Source organism: Gasterosteus aculeatus, chromosome 17 (genome assembly GCF_964276395.1).
Source record: "Gasterosteus aculeatus chromosome 17, fGasAcu3.hap1.1, whole genome shotgun sequence".
NCBI lineage: Eukaryota > Metazoa > Chordata > Actinopteri > Perciformes > Gasterosteidae > Gasterosteus > Gasterosteus aculeatus.
The window spans coordinates 7,263,705-7,284,992 of NC_135705.1; the positions used below are offsets into that span (position 1 = coordinate 7,263,705).

At 43.9% G+C, this 21,288-nt stretch overlaps 2 protein-coding genes across 3 annotated transcripts in view; one reads left to right on the forward strand and one right to left on the reverse strand.

The window, feature by feature from the left end:
• The first annotated feature begins 11,138 nt into the window (after positions 1–11,138).
• errfi1a (ERBB receptor feedback inhibitor 1a) lies at positions 11,139–17,118 on the forward strand. The gene is made up of 4 exons (XM_040204624.2): positions 11,139–11,344; positions 13,473–13,648; positions 13,844–13,932; positions 14,130–17,118. The coding sequence occupies exons 2-4, from the start codon at positions 13,527–13,529 to the stop codon at positions 15,290–15,292; spliced, it is 1,374 nt and encodes a 457-aa protein (XP_040060558.2). The 5' UTR covers positions 11,139–11,344; positions 13,473–13,526; the 3' UTR covers positions 15,293–17,118.
• A 1,516-nt stretch (positions 17,119–18,634) lies between these two features.
• LOC120835556 (uncharacterized) overlaps positions 18,635–21,288 on the reverse strand; it is a 76,253-nt gene continuing 73,599 nt past the window's right edge. For both annotated transcript variants that reach the window (XM_078091863.1, XM_078091862.1), the window contains exons 6-9: positions 21,090–21,254; positions 20,913–20,983; positions 20,728–20,791; positions 18,635–20,600 (exon numbers count right to left, since the gene is read on the reverse strand). In XM_078091863.1, the coding sequence (XP_077947989.1) occupies positions 20,751–20,791; positions 20,913–20,983; positions 21,090–21,254 (277 nt within the window). In that variant the 3' untranslated portion in view covers positions 18,635–20,600; positions 20,728–20,750. The remainder of the gene's footprint in view (positions 20,601–20,727; positions 20,792–20,912; positions 20,984–21,089; positions 21,255–21,288) is intronic.

Below are 21,288 nucleotides of genomic sequence, written 5' to 3' on the forward strand. Positions count from 1 at the left end.
TCCAGGAAGCTCTGGGACATGGCCTTCTTTGGGTTCAGGTTTCACTGACCTATTGAAAATGAAACGTGCCTGACTTTTGTTTGTTTTGTGTAGCTATTTTACTGTTTGGGAAAAACACTCAGCAAACAATGCATTCTTGTATGTTGTGCTTTTATAAACCTTAAATCAGGCTGCAAAAGCTTTAATAGTGAAGAAAGCATAAAAACTTAGTTTGAACAAACCAGGTTGGAAAACTATTCAGAAATCATGATACCATTATAAAACACACTGCAAAAGTGCCCTATTGAATGACCCTTTTGTGTTTGAAGACACAATAACCTGTCCTACAGTGGCCCAATGTGAAAGAAAACATGGCAAAGGGCCCCTTGGAGTTCCCTCACAGGGGAAAAATGATAACAAAAGCGCAAAACGAAATGAAAACATGTCAGCCTGTTTTTATGCATTGAACAGTTTTTTTGGTTTGTGGCAAGCTTTATCGCCTCATGTAGCGCCTTTTTTAAATCTGTCATATCTGTACATGTATATAAAGGTACAAACACAATCTCACAGCTTGACCGTTTTGACATATTTTAAAACATGCACAGTAAGTAAAAAGTAAGTCATCTAGTAAAAAGTCGGTCATCTAATTGAACCGCTCACGGTGCTGTTTGTATTTCATCTGTCTGTAGCGATCCGACATGTCTCGTGTCTCGGCCTCCCACGCTCCATGTCACACCCTCTCCAGACAGACAGAGATCTACTGTGTGTGTCTCGTCCTCTGTGGGCTCATCAGATTACTCCTCCCTCTCCAGTTGCCGGCCAGGACAAAAAGCGAGAGACCAGGACAAGGTGTCCTCTCGGGATTACCTGGGTCTCCTCTCCCTCACGGCGTTATCAAAACAAAGTTCAGTCAAGAGTGGTATTACTTCTGATGTCTTGTGTGTATCCAGTTAAAGGTCTGCTTTCGGGTGAACTTTCGGCGTGCACTTTGGCGTGCATTGTTTCTGGACATGGATATGAAAACTCAAAGTTATAGCCAATGCACTTTGAATGTATATTTCCACTGTCTGCTTGTTTATTCAGAAAATGCAATACACAGTTGCCAAGGTGCATTAACGTAACAGCTGTTGATGCTATAACTTTGACTTGACATGCAGGACATGCAGAGTATTCTGAATTTAAGGGATCGCTACTTGTTAAACTGCATTCAATTATTCTACTGATTTGTTGATGATAGGCTGTTCTTTTATTTGTGCGGTTGAATTTTTACAGTTAAAAGTTAACTCTTTCAATTATAAAAATAATCTGATTATAAAGCCAATCAAGGAGAATGGTCATCAAATTCTCTACGATGCTAGTTAACTATGTGAAAGTCCTGCAAACCATATGAAAAAAGAAAACATGTTTATTTCTACAGCCTCTGATCCACTGCATATCAATGGCTGGATTTTTTAGATGCCGAACTGTGTTGAATTTCTCACACTGTATTGCTGTACTGACTCTCTTAACTTCCGCTGGTGTGCTCAAGTGTCAAGTACATAGTGTCTAAATCAACCAGGTAGACTTAAAATACGTCTATTTGCAATCGATCCCGAAGGATCAACGTCCCCCCCGGAGCAAACAGCAGTCTCTCATAGCACTCGCCTCTCCGCCAACCAGTGTGGAGACAGACACATTAATCACACTCTTGTGTAACATGTCCTTTTAAAGCTCTATATTACAAATACGACTTGTGTGTATATATGTGTGTGTGTGTGTGTGTCTGTGCCCCTCCATCTGTCACCAGCGCAGAACTCTCTTGCAATGCCTCTCCTCCAACAGAATGCAGTTTTGTGGCATGAAAGACAAACAATCCATGCACACACGCCACACAAACACACATGCGCACGCACACTCTTCCACACTACTTGAACCCTGGGGCAGAATGCCAAAAAGCTGGAGGAATGTGACCCGGTGACTTTGGCTTGCAGACTTGCACATGGAGACCGGACACTAGGATGGTGTGCATCGGAAGAGGAGGCTAGAATAGCTCTGGGTGTCCGGTAACGGGAGACTGACTCTGTTTGTAAACTGTAGCCATATGACACATTGAGAGCCTGCAATGCACATGTACATGCACACATCCATCCGTGATGGAAACTCTTGCACTCATGTCCAGAGGTTAGGAGGTGGGCGATGATGGTTAACAGGAAAGTGGGGTGCCAGCTCTGAGAACGGTTAGTTTGTCCTTTACAACACTGCATTACGTTGCGCTTGATAGTACATCAATCATCAAATATCTCAAAATTCTTCCGTTAAGATAAATAAATCCTACATATTAGTGGACATGGAACAGGCAATACAAGAGTATGCATGTGAAGATTTCAAAATAGAATGTTGCATTTGTTTTGGCCATACATTTACTTGCATGGCAAGCCGCACAACAATCCCTGTGTCAAACGGTTGCTCAATTCGTGACTTTTTTTCTTTTCTCTGCTTCACTGAGTGCATGCAGTGGGGACCCAAGTCATGCATCAAAGATGGTGAAGATAGAAGTGTACCACAGCTGCTAGAAATATAAGTGACACAAGTGATAAGTCACTTTATACTGCATACCGGTAGGGTTATTGTCAGCGCCTTGCAGCAACAAGAAGCTGTCTTTTCTCAGATAGCACACTTTTAGTGAAATACTTTTACTAATTATACAATCTGCGCATTTGGACTAATTTGTTTAATGAAACAAACAATATGTTCTTCAAAGCTGAAAATGCTCAACTATATTGACTGTAGCTTTCAATGCACAATCTTTTTCTTCTATTACTCTTTTGCACGGAATGGCCCCGCAGTAAACCTCACCCTCGGCGCTCAGAGGGAGGACAGAGATACAAGTGACAGATCAGGTCCGACCAGTCACAGATGACAAACCCTCAGTGTTGCCCCACGATTATCTCTCAAACATTTGAGCCCTCTGCGAGAGCCTTGCTTTGAATAAACTGGATTTTTTTCATAATGCAACGAGCTCATTTAAATTGTAGAGATTTCTTTGTTAATTAGTTTCAGAAGTTTACATTTTCAAGGTATGTGCGACTAGTAGACGACTTTGTAACTTGTTGAGCACATTTATGTTCATATTGTCAGCACAGTAGCATCAAATTCACTGTTCCAGTGTATGACATTGTATAGTTTCATCTGATTACACTCCTAAGCATGGCTAATAAAGTACCCAGTACTCAGAATAAGAAGACAGTCAGCTGTTAAAGTATTTGGAGGCTGGCTCCAGACCTGTGTATAGTTAGTGTGTGCGCGCTACCAATCTTGCTGAGCACACATGTGTCGATCCTACCTGAGACAGACGGTCTGGTGCCATGGGGTTGTAAAGCAATCAGACAGAGGCAATATATCCCTCCGCCTATCAAATAGCTAACAGAACAGGAAAGGAACTGCATGTTGATCTGGAAAGGAACAGCGCACAGCCGGACAGACGTACAAAGTGTTGCAGAGCTCAGTTATTCACCGCTGAAGCATGCTACACACCCTGACTGTGTGACACGACGTGCATGACTACAAGCTCCGACATTGTGTGCTCACTGCAGGATTGTATGTCATGATTTTAGGTCATTGTGTGTCCGCTCTAATCAGCCGCTGTGGCTCCAGTCGTCAGAAGCTGCTGTCAGCGGTTTGGATCCTCAGCTCCGCCCCGTCTCAGGGGCCCGAGCAGGACATCCTGCAGAGGAGACCCGGTTTAATGTCACTGTCCCACAGACGCGTGCCAACCAAAACGTGTGAGTCAAGCCTCTGTGGCAAGTGTGGGTGGCTTCTCTCCTGCTCCCATGACCCATCTTTCTCAAACTCCCTCACACTCTTTCATTTTTCTTTTAAACATTGACTTGATTTTTTAGGAATATTAGCACAGGAAAGGCTCTCTTCACTTCCCAACCAAAGATCTCACCGAAGTGGCGAATATCACTAATACTACACCGGCTTTGGCAGAGCATGACTCGGCTCGGTTTGCCGAGTTCAATGCCACGTCACATGAGTGATCGGCATTGCGTCACATGGACACGTGCCCGTGCAAACACAAAAGGCCAGAAGACAGCAGGGAGTGGTGCACTTGTATAAGTAAGGTGTTTGGTGCAGGCCGGCACGTCCGTCAGACCGAAGTCTGTCCCATTAAAAAAACATTCTCTCCGTGCGTCTCTGGACTAGAACAACAACTCTAGGGTTGCGTCTGCTTCTTCTCACACAGAGTGCCAACAACATGCTGACACGCTGACACGCTTTGAGCTCTGCCGCTGACGTTGTATGTCCCGCTCTTACCACGTCACAAGGCGCATGTGGACATACTGTGCGTTCACTTGATTATTATGCTGATGATGACATTTCCTTTTTCCAGGATGCTTTATCCACTTCCCATTAGCTCAGTTTCCAAGGGCAGGAGAAAAGTCAGAGGAAGCAGAGCGGTTGTCTCTCTCTGCTCGGTGCTTCCTGTTCTGATAGAGGTTCAAGTAGAGATATCCCTGAAAGGAGCTGTTGGAACGGGGGAGGGAAGAGCTCGGGGTTTTGGACCTCTTTCAATGACTTACAATCTTATCTGGCCTGAGTTTGGTATGCATCCACTAGTTAGAGCTGGGAAGAGTTTGAGAGAATGTTTCAGAGCCTGCCTGCTTCCCCTCTCCTTTAGGAATAAGAAACAATTTGCAGACCCGCAGATATCGCCAGACGACGTGTAAAAACACCTTTTACATCCTGACTTTCATCATGCATTTTCACCACGCAGAAAACAGGCCGTTCCAAAATAGTTTGCTCTTTAATTGAAAATACTTTGGCTGAATGATATCCAAGGGATTTGTAAGGAACTAGTTCTGGCATTTGATTAGTGTGTCCTCGGAGGGGAATACTTTGCAAGCTCCACAAGATTGCAGCTTCGCGGGATAAGTTGAAAGTGCTCACCGAGCAGCAGCGTGTCGTTACAAACAACAGGAGTTTGGAATACACCATCACGTTCATTTGGAAAACATCCGCTATAAACTTGAACTCTACCTTCTTTCTCTCTCGTCACAAGCAAGTAGGCGCGATTGCTTTTGTCATCATTGTTTTTTTTATGAAGCCCATCAACGGGACAAACTGTCACCGTGTTTTCTCTTGCCGCTTTCTGCCGAATTCCAAAATGCTTACTTTCATTTTAAAGTGTAATCCGAGCAAACATTCTCCTCCCAGTCTGTCTGGTCCGTTCGCACGTCCTCTCTGGTCTGAGAGGCTCAATCAGTGGAAAAATATTTGTGGGGGGGGGGACTAATGTAAACATTCAGCTCCCGGAGATGAGTGTTAAGAAAAAAGGATACGATTAAACAATCAAGTGAGGAGCATTTGCGTCCAGACCATCATTGGAAGCCAGGATGGCTTTAGTTTAGTTTATCCTTTGAATCGGTAATTGGACGGCCGACTACTGTCGCATTCGAATGAAGGACACAGATTCTGATGTCTCAAACATCTCAAATTATTGCATTTTTCAATAAAAATGCTAATTATCAGGCTGGATTAATTAAGAGAGACGTGCTATCTATTGTCTAATGTGTACTAAAACCTCACAGTGGAAACTGAGGTAAGGGTGTTTTTACAGTACTTTCTCTATTGTCTGAGGCAGCAGCAGTGATGAAGAGGAGTCTAATTTTTAAATGTTCCGTTAATTCTTTGAAAGACCGGCGCGTCGGGGCACGGTTTGGGTCACGAGAGACTACATGAAAGCCTCTTCGGTGCAAGCACAGTGTCACTATGTGTCTTAATCTCTTCAACATGAGCCCCTATTTAAAGCCAGTCCTTAGACAAAGGCAGTCTGAGGTCAGAAGCCCACGCATATGAGTGTGATAGCTCCTAAAGAAGTGTAAGAGGACACTCTTTTCGTGTGTGTGGTGCATATCTCACAGCGCTTGTCGGCGACGCGGATTCAGGGAAGAGAGACGGGATAATTGTGCGAGGGGCTTTACAGTAAATATGGTTTCAGAGGGAGATTGGTGGGTAGAGGGTGTTAAGTATAGACCGCTGCTCTCTAAGTGTTTTCTGGAGTGTGGAAAGAAAATCTGAAAATGAAAGGGCCTGTCTGTACATCTGTGTCTGCGTGTGAACTCAGACACTATGTTCAAGCGCCTATATGTGCACAGATTTTTCTCACGAGTCAATACGAGTTTACGTGCCTGTGTATATAGCAAAGTCTGTTTCTTTACTTGACGAGGAAGTAACAAGCACATTGTGGCCCGTGAGCCCGGTGCACACCTCCCACACGCCTTCAGGCTCCAGAGGCCCTTGCAGTGTTTGGTCTGGGGCGGCTCCCTGGCTGATTTACTTCCTGCTGTGGACCACGGCGGCGCGGGGAGGATAGTGTCTGCAGGGTTTGCCTGAAGGCAGAAAGACGGCACGTATGTTATATTTACGGGGGCACGACAGCAGTTCATTCTGCATTTCGTCCCCTCTGCGAAAAATAAGCCGTCCGTCTTAGCGACCCTTCTGTTTTGGAAAGGGTTGGTTCACTGAACACAGAGCAGGACTACAGAATAAAGTGTGAACTATGTTGGGGAAGCTAAATGCTACCTCTAGAAATGGCTTCACTGGTTTCCTGATTTAAAAATAGGGTGTACAGCGGGGATAACTCATTATATTTTTGCGGAGCTGAGAATAATATGCTGGCTTCAAGATAATTATGGTCTTTATTTAAACTTGACATTGAATGTTCTTTCCACCCAGTTCTAAATTTACAAAGCAGGGGTGGTGGCTCCTTTGAAGCCTTTTTTTCCTTTAGTTGTTTCTTGGCAGTACCACATTGCTAGTGTTAATAAAACCTTAAATATCCATTGATTCTTTTTTTCCTTTTTTCACCTTTCTGTATATATTTTAATGTAATACAAAAGATTGAAGTAATGAGAAAGAATACCTTAAGCACGAATACCTCTCAGAGACCTTTAATAAACATATTGATGAAGCTGTGATTGTCCAACATTCAGTTGGTTCTAATTTAGCATCACATGTTAGTGTGACTTTGCATTAACTCTTAAAAAGAGGTCCAAATAATGTAGTTGTGTATATTAGACGCCAGCTCAATTAATTATTAGCTTCCACTGTGTATCCCCAAGGCTATAATAGTCCTCGTACCCTGACGATTGACTTTAGTACAGGATTGCATTTCCACCCACACATTGTTCTCCGTGACACGTTTTGCCCCAAACGCATGCGTCTGCACGGCCAATCTTCCCTCAAGGGGGATGGAAAGTGGGACCTGGACCTCATCTGCATTCTCCTGATCCAGCAGGCTCCTCGTTAAGAGGCTCGTGAGCAGTGATCCAGAGCGGCTCTGTTGTTAGGAATTAATGTGGCTGCTGCTGCGCAGCTTTGGATCAGGTGGTCCGGCTGACATCATCAAGGGCCCCTGAATGCATGTGTGAATGGAACATGAAGGTGCTGTAAGAAAGCTAATATTCTACCCCGAATGGCTTAGTGAATGTCATCAGACCCTTACCACATGACATCATTCACACACACACACACACACACACAAAACCAACACAAACATACACAAATGGGGAAACCGGTCTTGTTCAGTACACTGACTGTAGCTGATCTGTGGGCCGTATCCCTCATTACACATGTGTTTTTCTGTCCACTTTGCGCACCGAGAGAGCCTGTGGCTACTGATTTATACCTCATTGCATTAGAAGTGTCCCCTTCAGGCCTGGTCCTCTTCTTGGTGCACAACATCTGAAATGTCTATCAGCAGACTGTGGGTCCCCAGGTCCTGCCTCGGTCCTCCTGTGGGCCGAGTTACTAAATATCCCCCGTGAGTGAAGCTGAGCCAGAAAATCAGGGGAAGAGCGAATTCCCCCAAGCAATCAGTTGTTACCTAAGATTAATAGATTGCTACATTAAGCAAAACCCCAAACTTTGGTCCTCCTCTGCCGGCTGACATCAAAAACAACGGAAACCTGGGATACTCATCGGACGAATGCCCGAGACTCTTGTTTTGAACATCAGGACAGAAAAAAAGTTCTTTACTACACCCTTTAGGGTTCTATAATGCAGCCGGCATAGAAAATGAAAATGTAAGCAGCAGTTAGCTGATGTTCTGTGCACTGAACATTAGCCGGGAGCCCGGAAACGGTTTTCCATCTGTGCCAGTCACACCGGCGTGGCAGTCGGCGAGCAGAATCGGCTCCGAACCAGCAGCAGGGGAACCGGCGTGACGTTCCCCGTCGCACCGCAGCTGCCGTTTTCACAGCTTCTCTCGGAACACCGGAAACCAATGAGAGCCTTTGTGTGGGTGTCTTTGTAGGGGATTACGTGTGACTCTGTATACTCCCATCAAAAAAAGGAATCAGCACATAGCGTTACCTTCACACATATTGAGCCTTGATAATCACTAACGTGTCTTTGATTCAGTCTCAGTCATAGGATGAGCGCGCCAATTACTCCCCCGGTTTATGTCTAAAGCGATTTTCGGGACTTGGAGACTAAACACACCCTGTCATCATCGAGGAGGCGGTGTGTCTCGCTCCACCCATTACTAACAGGAGGCTGTGGCTGCCCTTGAACCACTCAACATAACAATGTTGGGGAGTGATACAAGGATGACTCGTTGCTTCTGCTGCTTTTGTTTATAATACTTGAAAGCACCTTGTAGTGTGAGGAAATGTACTCAAGAAATCCCTCCAATTCTCGGAAGCCTGCCAATACAGGAAGTGATTAATAACTGAAGCCGCAGGAGGATTCTGAGGAGTTTCGTGTGGTTACCAAGTGGAAGTGTTTTACTATGGTGGTTATTTACATAGAGGAGAGAGGTGACAGTCTGTTGCCCCGGGGATTTGTGTATTGTTTCCACGGCAAGAGCCAAGTGTGCTGGTCTGCCAGACAAGACCACGATCCAGAACTAACAGCAGGCGATGTGTCACCCGGAGTCTCGGGCCCCGCTGAACGCAGCTGCTCTGGCTGTGTTACATCCGAGACGTGAACACGGCCATATCAAACTGTGAAGAGAAGTTAACTTTTGGTTGGTGAATTGACCTCAGCGAATTCAGGAAATAAATGACAACGTTGTTGCTCACAGTAGAAAGATTTTTTAACAAAAATTCTCCAAAATCAGTATATAATTGGTAAAATATAAAGGCCCTTTTTGAAGACTTTGCTTACAATAACCTTTCAATCCAACAGATGGCCAGCTAGCAGACTTTGGTCTAGACACGTCTTTGGTTAAAAATGTATATTTTTTAACAGAGTAAAAATAAACCCTGGTTAATCGCCTCTGCCCTGAAATCTTCTTGCAGGCTTGATGTCACCTTACTACAACACTGAACCTTCAGCCGCTCTGTTTGTATCAGCGTGAACTTTGGACGTGGCCTAATTTTGCACGTAATTGTTTTGCCCCTGCAGGCAGAAGCAATCAATGCTGTGACCTCCACAGTCAATAAATAATTTACGCTGATGACACAGGGTTTTTTTTTTTCCATTTCCATCCAAACTCCTCCCTTGCTGTTGGTGAGGGACTCAAGCGTCACTCCACGAGTTTACTATTGTGTTGGAGCGTGAGCAACAAAGGGAAATTCCTCTCTACCTCAACTGCAGCTGAATGTGAGACGAGCTGAATGTGTCACTTTTCATGCAGCTTTGAAGATCCTGGATATGGTGGATGTGAGTCATGAAGTACAAAGTACAAAAAGAAAAGGCAGTGTAATTCTTTCTGAGAAGAACGTATCTTTTGGCCCGGTTTATTTCATCGGCCATCTCAAAGTCTCATCAGAGCTGCTTGGCACTTATCTCCCTTCCGTCTTTGTTTTGTTTCTGCCCCGACTAACTTTATAAGGAACTTCCTATGAGTGATGACATCATGAGCAGGAAGGGGAAGGGGGGCTGAAGTGGGAGGAGAGGCTGTGTGAAGGTGAAGCCTATTCATCCCACTGATTGTCTGTTTGGTGAAACATGGAAGCAGTTGTAATAACAGAATCAAAGATGTAAAGCAGGAATAAACGCAAGCAGATGCTTCTCTCACAAAACGAACATTTATTGTCATAGTTCAATATTTTTCTGCAGAATCCATCAAATCAAACATGTAAATCTTTTTTAAATGCTCATATCATTCACATTCACACCTAAGCCCCCCCCCAGCAAAACCCCTTCCTCAGCTATTCTCAATATGTGCCGGAAATTATAAAGGGGGATTAGCAGTAGGCTTGTCCATGTAGGGGCCAAATGTGTAACGATAAGCCTTTTGGGTTCGAGGGGCTCCCGTGCCCAAGCTGTAAAGAATTTATGAACTCAGGCACAAGAACACTCTGTTCTCCCTCTGCACACACCTCTGCTTTCTGCCACTATTGATTCAACATACCACCTGTTTGTAGCCTTTGTGTCGCTGTGTTTGGTTAGCGTGCATGTCAGTGTTGGGTTTGTATAGCCCGGTTAGGTTAGGTGACATAGTTAATACAACACCACTTAAGATCTAAGTAGGCCAAGTGACAAAAAGGGGTGAGACTGAGGGATGGCACATGCAAAGACTATTTGCATATTACAAAAAAAAAGTCAAATCAATTTGCTTGTATCTTTTAGTCTGGTTTTTCTAATTACACAGCTGGGTTTAGGTGAACATTGTGCCAGGTTAACAGCTCCAACAAATATAATCTGAATCTGATAAACGAGCTGTTCAGCTCAGCAGCTGTGCAGATAAGAGTCTTTCTGGCTGTGTTGCTTTGCCTGTTGTCTGTCTTTATCTACCCTGGAACCATCCTTTACCATCCATTACTGCCCCTGTCTCTCTGCAGATGCATGCAGTTTACATCGATTGCAGCATGCATGTTTGCTGTTTATTAAACCACACTGGAGACCCATGCAAAGTACAATATATGGCGTTTTTGAAGGTTAAGCCAATCTGCAGAGCGGCTGCGAGTCAATCCAACCTGCTAAAGCGCGCACACAGTATCCTGCATGTTTCTCCACCGGAGCACTTTATCAGCCGACTGTTTCCTTGTTTTCACGACTAACCCGAGCTCTGAGATTAAAGGACAGACTTTGATCACATTGACGTTAACTTGCTTAAATTCGACCTGCTCGTATGTTCCGTACGCAGCTCGGGGCGCGCGGCGCGCGGCGCACTGCGCCTTTAAGAGCAAGTGTTCGAGGCGGAACCGCCGCGCGTCTCTCCAAGGGTCGAGTTCATAAAACCATTGCTCACCGCCGCACCAGACATATCAAAAGAAAAAGTCCCCACAGCTCAGCCGGAGTGCCGCCTATTCCCTGCCTCATGCAACCAGACGATCACAGACTCGAACGAACCGACGAAAGCGAGGAGATTTATTTCCCCAAAGAGGAGTCTGGGGGGCGAGTCAGCGGAGCAAAACGACAAAAAGTTATTTAGGTGAGTTCAGAAGGACATTTAGAAGACCGGAGTTGTCTGCTGTAAATATCAGCGGTTGTGTGTCTATTGTTTAATATCTCGGACACCTAATTTATGCATTGAGATTAGGCTTATTCGTGTGTAATATTTAATCATTTGTTTGTTAATGTGTATTTCGTTTTCCAAGCCGTTCAGAGGAACAAACTGTCTTCAATGTACTGGCATTTAAAGGATAAAAAAAAAAAATCTCTTACAGAAATGAACTACGAATTGGGAAAGCTTTTCAACATTTCCTGGACATGTAGACTTTTTTTATTAGATCTATAATGTTTGAGCCCTCACATAACTTGCCAACCGATATTTATTGTTTTTTTAATAACCTTTTAATTTTTAAACTCTTTAGGAATAACCACCCACTCTGTCGCCGTACTACCTGCCCCTGTCAGAAAGCTGACTTGTTGTGGTGTGAGTCACCTGCCTGCTAGAGGGCTTTTAACCATTATTATCTCAATCCGGTATAGTGAGGGGGTGTGCGCGCGCTGTTTGCTTGCCGCACAGGTAGAGCGGGTATGGTTGCTCGGAAACCGCTGCAGGGTTGTCATGAGCGGGGTGTGAACTCTCTCTCTTTCAAGATCTGTGTGACTGCTGCGATCCCGAAATCAAGGCGACCTTTCTGCGGATGTTTTAAGTCACCGTAGACACCCTCAGACCTCCTCCTCTCCAGCACCCACGGGCCCTGTGTTCCCTCCCTCCCTTCCCTGCCTTGTGCACCTATTGAATCAACAGTTAAGGCCAGACTTCCCCGTATAAAGACTCCTATTCCCCATCTGAATGAGTTCCTTCTTCGGAGGGCTATTGCTCTGACACGTTATTTGCCTAATCGGGGTGCATGTACAATCTCCAGGATGAGCCGTCTTTGCACCTGTTGCGAGAGGAAGCTCAAGCCCCCCCAGGGGTCATTATCGGGGGATCATGTTGCTTCCTGCCCCCGCCGATCCGAATTAACGACCCTGGGCACAGGAGACTGCATGCTTTGGCGGGCCGTTTGGCTCATGTTGATGCCCCTGACTTCCTGTTGTTTTTAGAGCTTTGTTTCTCGGCAGCTGTTCGTCCAGCACATAAATATGGCTGAACAGGAGCGAGGGGGGAGGGTGGGGGCCGTGTTCTTCTCTGTCATCACTTCGACGGTATAAGGACGGCGGTGTGTGTCCCTGGGTGTGCACGGAGCTCATTTGCAGTCTCCGAAAAGAGCTGACCACCGGGCCTACGGAGGCACCTGTTTTTCTGCATTCCCAAAAATAGGACTTCTGATAGAGAGCTGGAGTCCAAGACAAACAAAGACACCTTAAGTAACCCACCACGTCCTTTGCTTCACGATGTAAAGGCCGTACAACCCTTTCTAAGCTCATATCTTCAGAGATCTGGACATATTGTACAGGTCAATCCAGTGTGGGGCAATGATGTCAGCTAAGATTTGACATCTAATGTATCACTGAGTGTGTGTGTATATATGTATATATATATATATATATATATATCATGTTTTAATATCAAAATGATGCCAGGCCCTCCCCCAAATATTGTACACATTGTTTACTCCGCCCTGACACATGCTTGACATGATTTTTCAGGTAATTTTACTTTAAGAGTTGTTGCAACATCAGGTGTATCTCTAACTAAAGGAGCCAAACTTCCACTGCTTTTCAGGATAAGCAAGATTGCATCACCAGAGCATGACAGTCGAGTTTAAAATAAACCCTAAACTTTGAAAAGTCTGAACTTTGGTTGTTTGATTTGATTATTGAATCCCGGCTCGTAATGGTTTCTCTGGCTCTATTTGAAGTGTAAACATAATTCAGTGACCTGCATTTCTCTGTCACAGATTGTACGCTTGTCTTCTTGGGGGGGGGTGGAGGGACAAATCAAAGAACACAAAGCCATGTCAAAATATTTGGTTTAGTGGGCAGCAGAAAGGGGGTAGATTTGGATCATCTGCTCTCTATTCCAACACCATGAGTGCATTTCTTTGTGGGCTCCGCTCACACAGAGTATTTCTTTCAATGTCCTACCACATGTTCCGCTTTCAACCCCCCCCTCCCTCACCTCCCCGGTCACCGTCATTCATGGCTGTGTCTTTGCTGTGTTACAGGTTCACCAGAAGCAGGGGCCGCCAGCTGGGTGATCTGAGTGATTCCTGACGTTGATGCGACCCGAGTGTGCCTGGAGCATGTCCACAGTGGTCCTGACTGCCCAGGAGATTTCTTTTCCCATAGAAAACCCCTTCCTGAGGGGCGGCTACGGTCACAGCATGGCTGAGTCGGACAAGTGAGTGTTCAGTTGCCAAGACTTGCAGGCCCTCAGGGGAGGGCTCTTGGATTGGGATATTTCAAAAAGTCTGCATGTCGTGTTGCACTGTTATGGTTCAGGTTATGCTGAGATTCATGTAAATAACAATGGAAGGTTAGGTGATTTTAGTTGAACTGGTTCTAATGTGTCCCCCTCTCCCCTCTTCCCCCATAGCTTCTACTTCAGTATTGACACCCCGCAGTCGGATCAAAGCTCTCGATCTCATCATAAAGGGCCACCTCCACCATCTCTAAATCATGAAAGTAAGTGCATGTCTGTCGCCTGCACAGTGCAGGTCTTCTGAAATGCACACGCTCCACTTTGGATGTGCTGTTTCTTTGCATCATCTGCTACACGCATACTAGATTCCGCTCATGCATTCCTGCCTTACACATACTAAGTGGTTTTCCAGACAGGCAGTGAAAGCTAGAGGTATAATGTTATTTTTACTCTCTGACAGGACAGAAACACAGTCCCAGTTCACAGAGGTTACCACCGAAGACATCTCGGCCCTCCCAACTCTACCTGTCCTGCGCTGCAGAACCTTCCACCCCGAGCCCTGCCGATGACGACCAGGTGGTCCCCTCATTCCAGAGGCTCTCCGTATACGAGTGCAGCAGTCCTCCGCAGACGCCGGGCAGGTGTTCCAAGCCTCTGCCCCCCATCCCTCCACAAACGGACATCTCCCCCGAGCAGGCTATGGACAATGAGGTGGAGTTCTTCACGAGTTCGGACGACAGCCGCTGCCTGGTGTCTGATCAGTGTCCCAAATCGTCTCCCTTTCGATACGGGGTGCCCAGTCGAAGGAGCTTCAGGGACTGTGGTCAGATTAACTACGCTTATTACGACGGCCCGCAAAGCCAGAGGCAGCCCAAGCAGCCGAAGCAGCAGCAGCAGCAGCAGCATCATCACCATCATCATCATCTTCATCATCAGGTGCAGCAGCATCAAGCGCCTCCTCCACAGGAAGTGCGGGAACAGTATGAGCTCCAGCGACCGGAACCACCCGACCCAGCGGTCGTTCAGAGACAGCAGGACAAAGCGCAGAGGAGACTGCGACGCTCTCACTCCGGCCCGGCCGGATCCTTAAACAAACCCTCGCTGCTGCGCCTCACGTACCCCAGGCGCCACACCCAGAGTGCGGACAAGCCCGAGGTGCCCCCCCCTATCCCTCCCCGAACCGTCAAGACGGGAGACCACCGCCGCTGGTCAGCCGAGGTCTCCTCCGGGGCGTACAGCGACGAGGACAAACCCCCCAAGGTGCCACCAAGGGAACCCTTTTCCAGAGGCAGCTCCCGCACACCCAGCCCCAAGAGCCTCCCGACATACATCAACGGGGTGATGCCCCCGACGCAAAGTTTTGCACCGGACCCCAAATACGTCAGCTGTCGTGGTTTCCAGAGACAGAACAGCGAGGGCTCCCCGTGCATCCTCCCGGACATAGAGAACGGCAAGAAGGCCAGCGCCACACATTACTATCTGCTGCCTCAGCGGCCCCCTTTCGTGGACTCTCCTTGTGTGGAGAAATTTCTTCGCGTGATGCAAAGCCCCGCAGCTCGCAATACAGATGTATCAGACTGGGTCTGTCCCCCCAGGGGGAAAGCACATGTGGATTTAGTGTGAGCGATTAAGTGGAAGTAGAGGAAGAATTATACTATCCATGAGCAAAAGCCACTTGAAAAAAAGGGTGAAACTGGACACTAACGACCCTCAAACGGCTGCTTTTTATATATATATATTTTTTAACCCGCTATGTATTCTGAACACATAGGGTGTGTGCGCACTGTATTCAGTTACTGGTGATGTTGAGTAGCTTTCACAGCCAAGATGCATTATGTAAAGACTATATCTCTGTCTATAGATTGTAGAGCTTACTTTTGATATGACTTTTTTATTTTATTTCGTGGCATTCAATTTTGCGCAGTTTTGGTTGATGTCGTGGTCGCTCAGAAGGTACAAGCGGGCCTTGAACCTCGTTTGTTCAGTGTTTTTCTGCGTGTTGAAGGTTGAGGATGTTTCGCGAGATGCGTTGATGCTGCTTTTGTATCTCGCAACAAGGGACAAAGGGTCAGTAATGTAACCATGAATAACTTAATATATGAAGTATAGATACAAGGCCAATTAATTTTTAACAAAATGAAGGATATTAGCACACAAATCTCTTTTCTGTTTGCTATTGTATATCAACACTGTTTCTCTGCCTTGATGAAGTTTCAGTTTTACTCAGGCCAATAAGTCTTTTGTACTCCGAGGTCGGTACATTACTGGTAGCTACACGTGTTTCTATTGAAGCGTCTAGTGTGTGTTTGTGTGTGTGTGCGCGTGTTTGCGTGCATGTGAGCATAAGTTGGGAAAGTGTTTTCCGATGAGGGTTTATAGAAATGACTTTCTACGATTGGTAGAAAACCGTCAGCCGTACTTGTTACTGTGCTCTGCTTATCTGCAGCGCCGGCTTCGGAGCACAGCCTCGAAAAAGTCACTGCGTTCTTTCGGTGTTCAGGTCTGTTTTGTTGCACAGAAATCGGCCTGTTGAACATCGGGCTGAACGCAATTCTCATTGAAATTCTATCAAACAATTGGAGGAGCTTTTTTTCTTTCTTTTTTTTAAATGTAGGGGTCAACCTGTGAGTAATTGGCCTCAAGTACTACCTCCTTTTTTTGTATTAACACTATATTTCACATACTCTCCCTTTTTAAATCAAGGAAACCTTTTTAAATGATGATCTACTACCAGCTCCATATGTGACCTGACGCATTGTTTCAAGTGCGCCTCAACTAGGACGAACACGAAGGCACTTCTAACCGGATATCCTTAAATAGAGATTTTTTTTTTAGATAACGTGGATCTTGGATGACAGAGATGTTCGGCCAACCTGTTAATACATACATGCATTACAAAGACAGCACAGGGTTTACCTACCTGACACGGACTTTCCTGTTCTGCACATGCATTCCTGCCTTACATGATTGCAGTAGGTGTGGTCCGAGAGACTGTGGCTGCTGGCAGCCTAGAAAATATAATAAAACCTTTTTTATTGTTGTAGGTTATTCAAGAAGCGTCAGGATGATTATAGTAAATGTAGCACATGTATGTAGGTGTCGAACACGGTGTTCAGGTCAGGAAGTGGAAAAACTGCTACGGTCAAACGGTCATTGAAATATACTTTCTCACAAAACCTTTCTAACACAGTTGCTTTTGACTTAAATGTCTGAAAAAAATGTTTACATCATACACTGATACTATTTAATCTTAAAGTATTCATAAGTCTTATTAGAAATAATAAAACAATGAAAAAAATGAAGACTAGTTCATCATGAAATGGTGGTGAAGACATGCACAGGGGAGTACAGTATGCTGTGTACAGTATTTAACAATTCCATTTTTTTTGTTATGTGTAGTTGACTGGTATTCTTTAAAAAGAAAGCAAAATAAAATGACTTATTTATGAGCCTGCTTCATTGTTCTTTTTTTAAAAAATCTATCACGCCTGAGCTCTCGTTTCAGCTGTTTGGCCTGTTTTATCACCCACACACCCTCGTGCTGTGTCTTATTGTGACTGGCCTCTATCCAGAGAAGGAAGAGTAACTTGCAATGGAGGCGGACGGGTGAAAAGTGTACTGCCTTCCTGTTCCTGGTTGTAACAGGGTCTCCTCCTGCATGACGGCGTAGATGTATTCTGTTGGCAGCCAGCTTCGCAACCACAGGTTTCCTAATCGCTTAACAATGTTGCAAGTGTTTTACTCTTGACTCGCGTCCAGGTGGTTGGGCACGGGGCCCGAAACCACTGTGAAAAGAACAGAGCGTTAAAAGTCAAGCAATGACAAATAAGCTGCGAGACCGGTACAATTAAAATGTCCAACCACACAACCTGCCAGGCAGCGAGCATTTCTCTACGTCTGTGATTTTGTTTTTATAGCAATGGTTGTATTATTGTAGGCAAACAAAAGGCGGTAAGAACCATCCAGGCCAACCCTTTCACCTGGTGCACGTTTAGGTGAGCTGCTGGGTGACATCATAGGTAGTGACCATAGCAACTGGCTGCCCGTTTTGAACGTCTGTTTTGGAAAGAATGAATTACCAAAGCGGTGCGATTAGCTTGTGAGTTAAACTAGTAATTGCTGCGGCACTAACAGGGATTGTTGCGCTCAAAGTCAGAGCTCCGACATGCTTAGGCTCCACTTCCGACATTTTCATTACAAGTCAAAAGAAATGCGCACGTGGGTACAACGTAGGTTCTCCCCAAACTGTTTATATTGCAGACTTTCTTCTTAAACCTATTTATTTACTGACGAAGCTCAATATAGTTAGCACAATTTGAATATTTTACTTACTATATCCTATTGGATTTTGACCTTGACATGGATTCAGAGTAGGCGACTTCACTTCCACTTGTAGCTGCTCAAATGCTCAAAAAATATTTTCAGTTAATTTAAGTTAATTTGATTTTAGGAGCACTGCTGATGGAATAATAAGTGAAAAAAACTTTTCTTGATAAGCTATTGCGGTGACTTCCTCATGTGCTCCGCAAATTAGTCTGCAGTCGTCTGATAAGGAAAGTATGCCCGTTTTCTTTGACTGGCTCATAAAATATTTCTGGTATTAGACTTTGCGTATTACACTTCAAGAATGGGTGGAACTCTTTCAGGTAACAGGAGAATACTTTAGATGTCCCATTAGGTATCAATTCAATGTTATCTAGCAGTTTGAGGATCTTTAATGTATTTTAAAGATAATAAAAGCAATCAATCAGATCCCTAGGCATGTTTTTTACATTTTGCCATTCAAAGAAAGGTCAATGCTTCTATTATAAAACAGTACCACTATTCATCCACTGGGTGGCGACACAGACCGCGTTGCCACAAAACAAGATGATAACGCTTTTAAACAGCAAGACAAGTGTGCAAATATTTAAGGAATCAGGACAGACGGGAGGAATCAACTCAAGATGACCAGAGACACTGGAGTAGCCATGTGCAGTGTTTTTAATCACATAACAACCACGGTAATGAATCATTTATGGTTATGGCTGCAAAAGGAAACGTTTATGACCGACTCCCGGTCTGTGTAGGTAACAGGAAGTCTTCTAGTTTTATAGTTACAATACACCCTTACGAGGGGGCGGAGCTGTTGGAGGCCTGGTGGGGCCCAGTTAGCTTAACAACCGCTAACTTAGCAGCTAATAGCAGAGCCGACTAGCGACGTGTCTCTGCTAACGAGTTTAACTGCTGGGATATTAACGGCGAATGTTCGAATTTGCTGACGTATAAAACTCACGAAGCTAAAAAACAAACAAAAAAAGTGTCTTTTATTACAACACTCGAGCAGGTGGCTAAACACCGAAAGCTACCAATTAGTGGCTGGTAAATGATATACAAACATAACCAGAGGTCACATTCAGGTGTTTGACTTCGTTAAAGGGGATATTTAGGCCAAATGTTATCAAGTATCAAGCAGCTGGTCTTGTAAACACAAAGAAAAGAAATGTGAAATATATATTAGTTAAATGCAGCCGATCATTTTTAATAGTATTTTAATTTAATCAGATCTATATGGTGACAAATTGATTTAAAAGCTTTAGATGTTTTTTGTTTTGAAATGGGCCTACTCAATAACAGAATGGTCCATGCTTAAGGCAATTTAAACCCCAAACATCTGCGATGTTTTTATATGTTCACTTGTATATACTGTACTATTTTTAAAAGTTATTTTCTCTTGAAATATTGCAGATTTTTGGCCTTCATTGTGCGTAAAAGTGGCAGGTAACGGTAGTGTCTTGTGGCTCATGACAACAAATACTGAGAATGCTAGCTGGAAAATCTCACACATACATATAGTATAGTATATACCGTTTTTAACTTTATGGATCAATCTTTAAAGCTATTACTACCTGGTGCTGACCGGACAGTCCCGATTCTACAACAGGACAGTACTGGTCACTGCCGGGGTTGATTAGATTACACTTTTTCAAAATGTATTAAACTTTTAAAAGCTCTGTCTCTTTTTGTCTCTATTCTCACATTGCAAAGGCAACGAATCATTCAAATGAGTGTGTGCGCCATCTAGTGACGGGGTATTGTAAAGACTTTGAGAGATACCAACAATTAAACCTCTTAGGCTTTCATTTGAAGAAGAATCTGCTATATGACCACTGTATTGTGTTGCGAAGAAGATGGGAAAGATTGTTTCTCAACCTTTTCTTACCCATGTATTTGAATGCTAAATAGTATTGCTTGTGTTACTGAGATGTCATCGTAACAATAAATATAACTAACTGCTCTGTCAAGTGCATATTACAGATATTAGATAGAAAGAAAAGCAGCATGTTGACACCTTATTTCTTTAGATTACACAATTTGACACTGAGATCTCAAAATCAAACTGCTGCAAACACTGATGCAAACTACATTCTTCTCAGTTAACTTAAAATCATTTATTCCAATGGTTTACATTACTCCTGGTCTTTATTATACGCGGAACCTATGTTAATTGGGGGCATTTTATACATATTTTTAATTAGTTTGTGCATTTTTCCTAAATATATGTATACAGTAAAATACTGTGAAGACAATATCTCTGAAACAACTCCAACATTCATGTTTTAGAAAGGATCAAATTAAATATTCATTCAATGTTAAATCTTTTACTTTCTGTTCCTCAGTACTGAATGGCCGTATTGCTCATTGACAAACAAAGCACTTCTTTGTGACCTCAGGTAAGGACAACATTTAAAACTAACTAGAACAAATCCTGAAAAAAACATTTGTGTGGTGTGAATTAACTGGAGTCCATTGTGACATGTTCATTTTTATATATTAGCACGATTAAATTAGAATTTAAGTAGATACAGTCATATCAATCACAAAAACAAATTAGTATATAATATATGATTAATGAGTAGATGTTCCAAGCCTCTGGATGATTTGTTGTGTCCTGGAAAGACACAGGCATTTTAATATCAACATGTTAAACTAGAATAATTGATCTTTCCTTGTACTTTACACAATTTCTATGTATTATGTCTGTGATTTAGTATAGTACATAAGCTAGAAAACAATACCTGCAATTGGTTGTCCAAATTGGTTACTCGTGTGTAAGAGTCTTAAAATCGTAAAAGTCGGGATCTACAAGGCGGAAAAAAATGTTATTGTCACTGAAACTATTAGATTCCTCACTGAGAAACCATGGAAAACAAATAAACAAAACAACAATCACTGATTACTAAAAAAAGAATTAAATATTCACCTTTAGCAGAGAAGTGAAATAAATCCACTTCACAATCAGAAAGTCTGCTGTCATAGTAGTTGCTCATTCTCCTAGGTAGGGATAGGGAGACATTTTCATTAGTTCCATGGGGTATGTTTGTAACAACATTTGGATATTACTGCAAAGGAAGTTGCATTTTAAGGCTTTATAACCCACCAAGTGCCCGTATGTCTCTTTCTGACACGGACAATGACAATGATAATGATAATTAAGAGCAATGCTGCTGCCAATGATCCGAACAGGGCAATGTAGAAACCTGGACCCCAACTAAAGCTCTCACACGTTACGCCGTAAAACTGCTGAAGGCTAGAATTAGAGCACCTGGATTGAAGGGTCACACAAATAAATTATGTTA

What these genes read in the sequence shown, in the direction of transcription:
- errfi1a (XM_040204624.2), top strand. Translation starts at nt 13,527, where the DNA reads ATGCGACCCGAGTGTGCCTGGAGCATGTCCACAGTGGTCCTGACTGCC. An exon ending in AGCATGGCTGAGTCGGACAA is followed by an intron (nt 13,649 to 13,843) that starts GTGAGTGTTCAG and finishes CTTCCCCCATAG; the next exon opens with CTTCTACTTCAGTATTGACA. An exon ending in ACCATCTCTAAATCATGAAA is followed by an intron (nt 13,933 to 14,129) that starts GTAAGTGCATGT and finishes ACTCTCTGACAG; the next exon opens with GACAGAAACACAGTCCCAGT.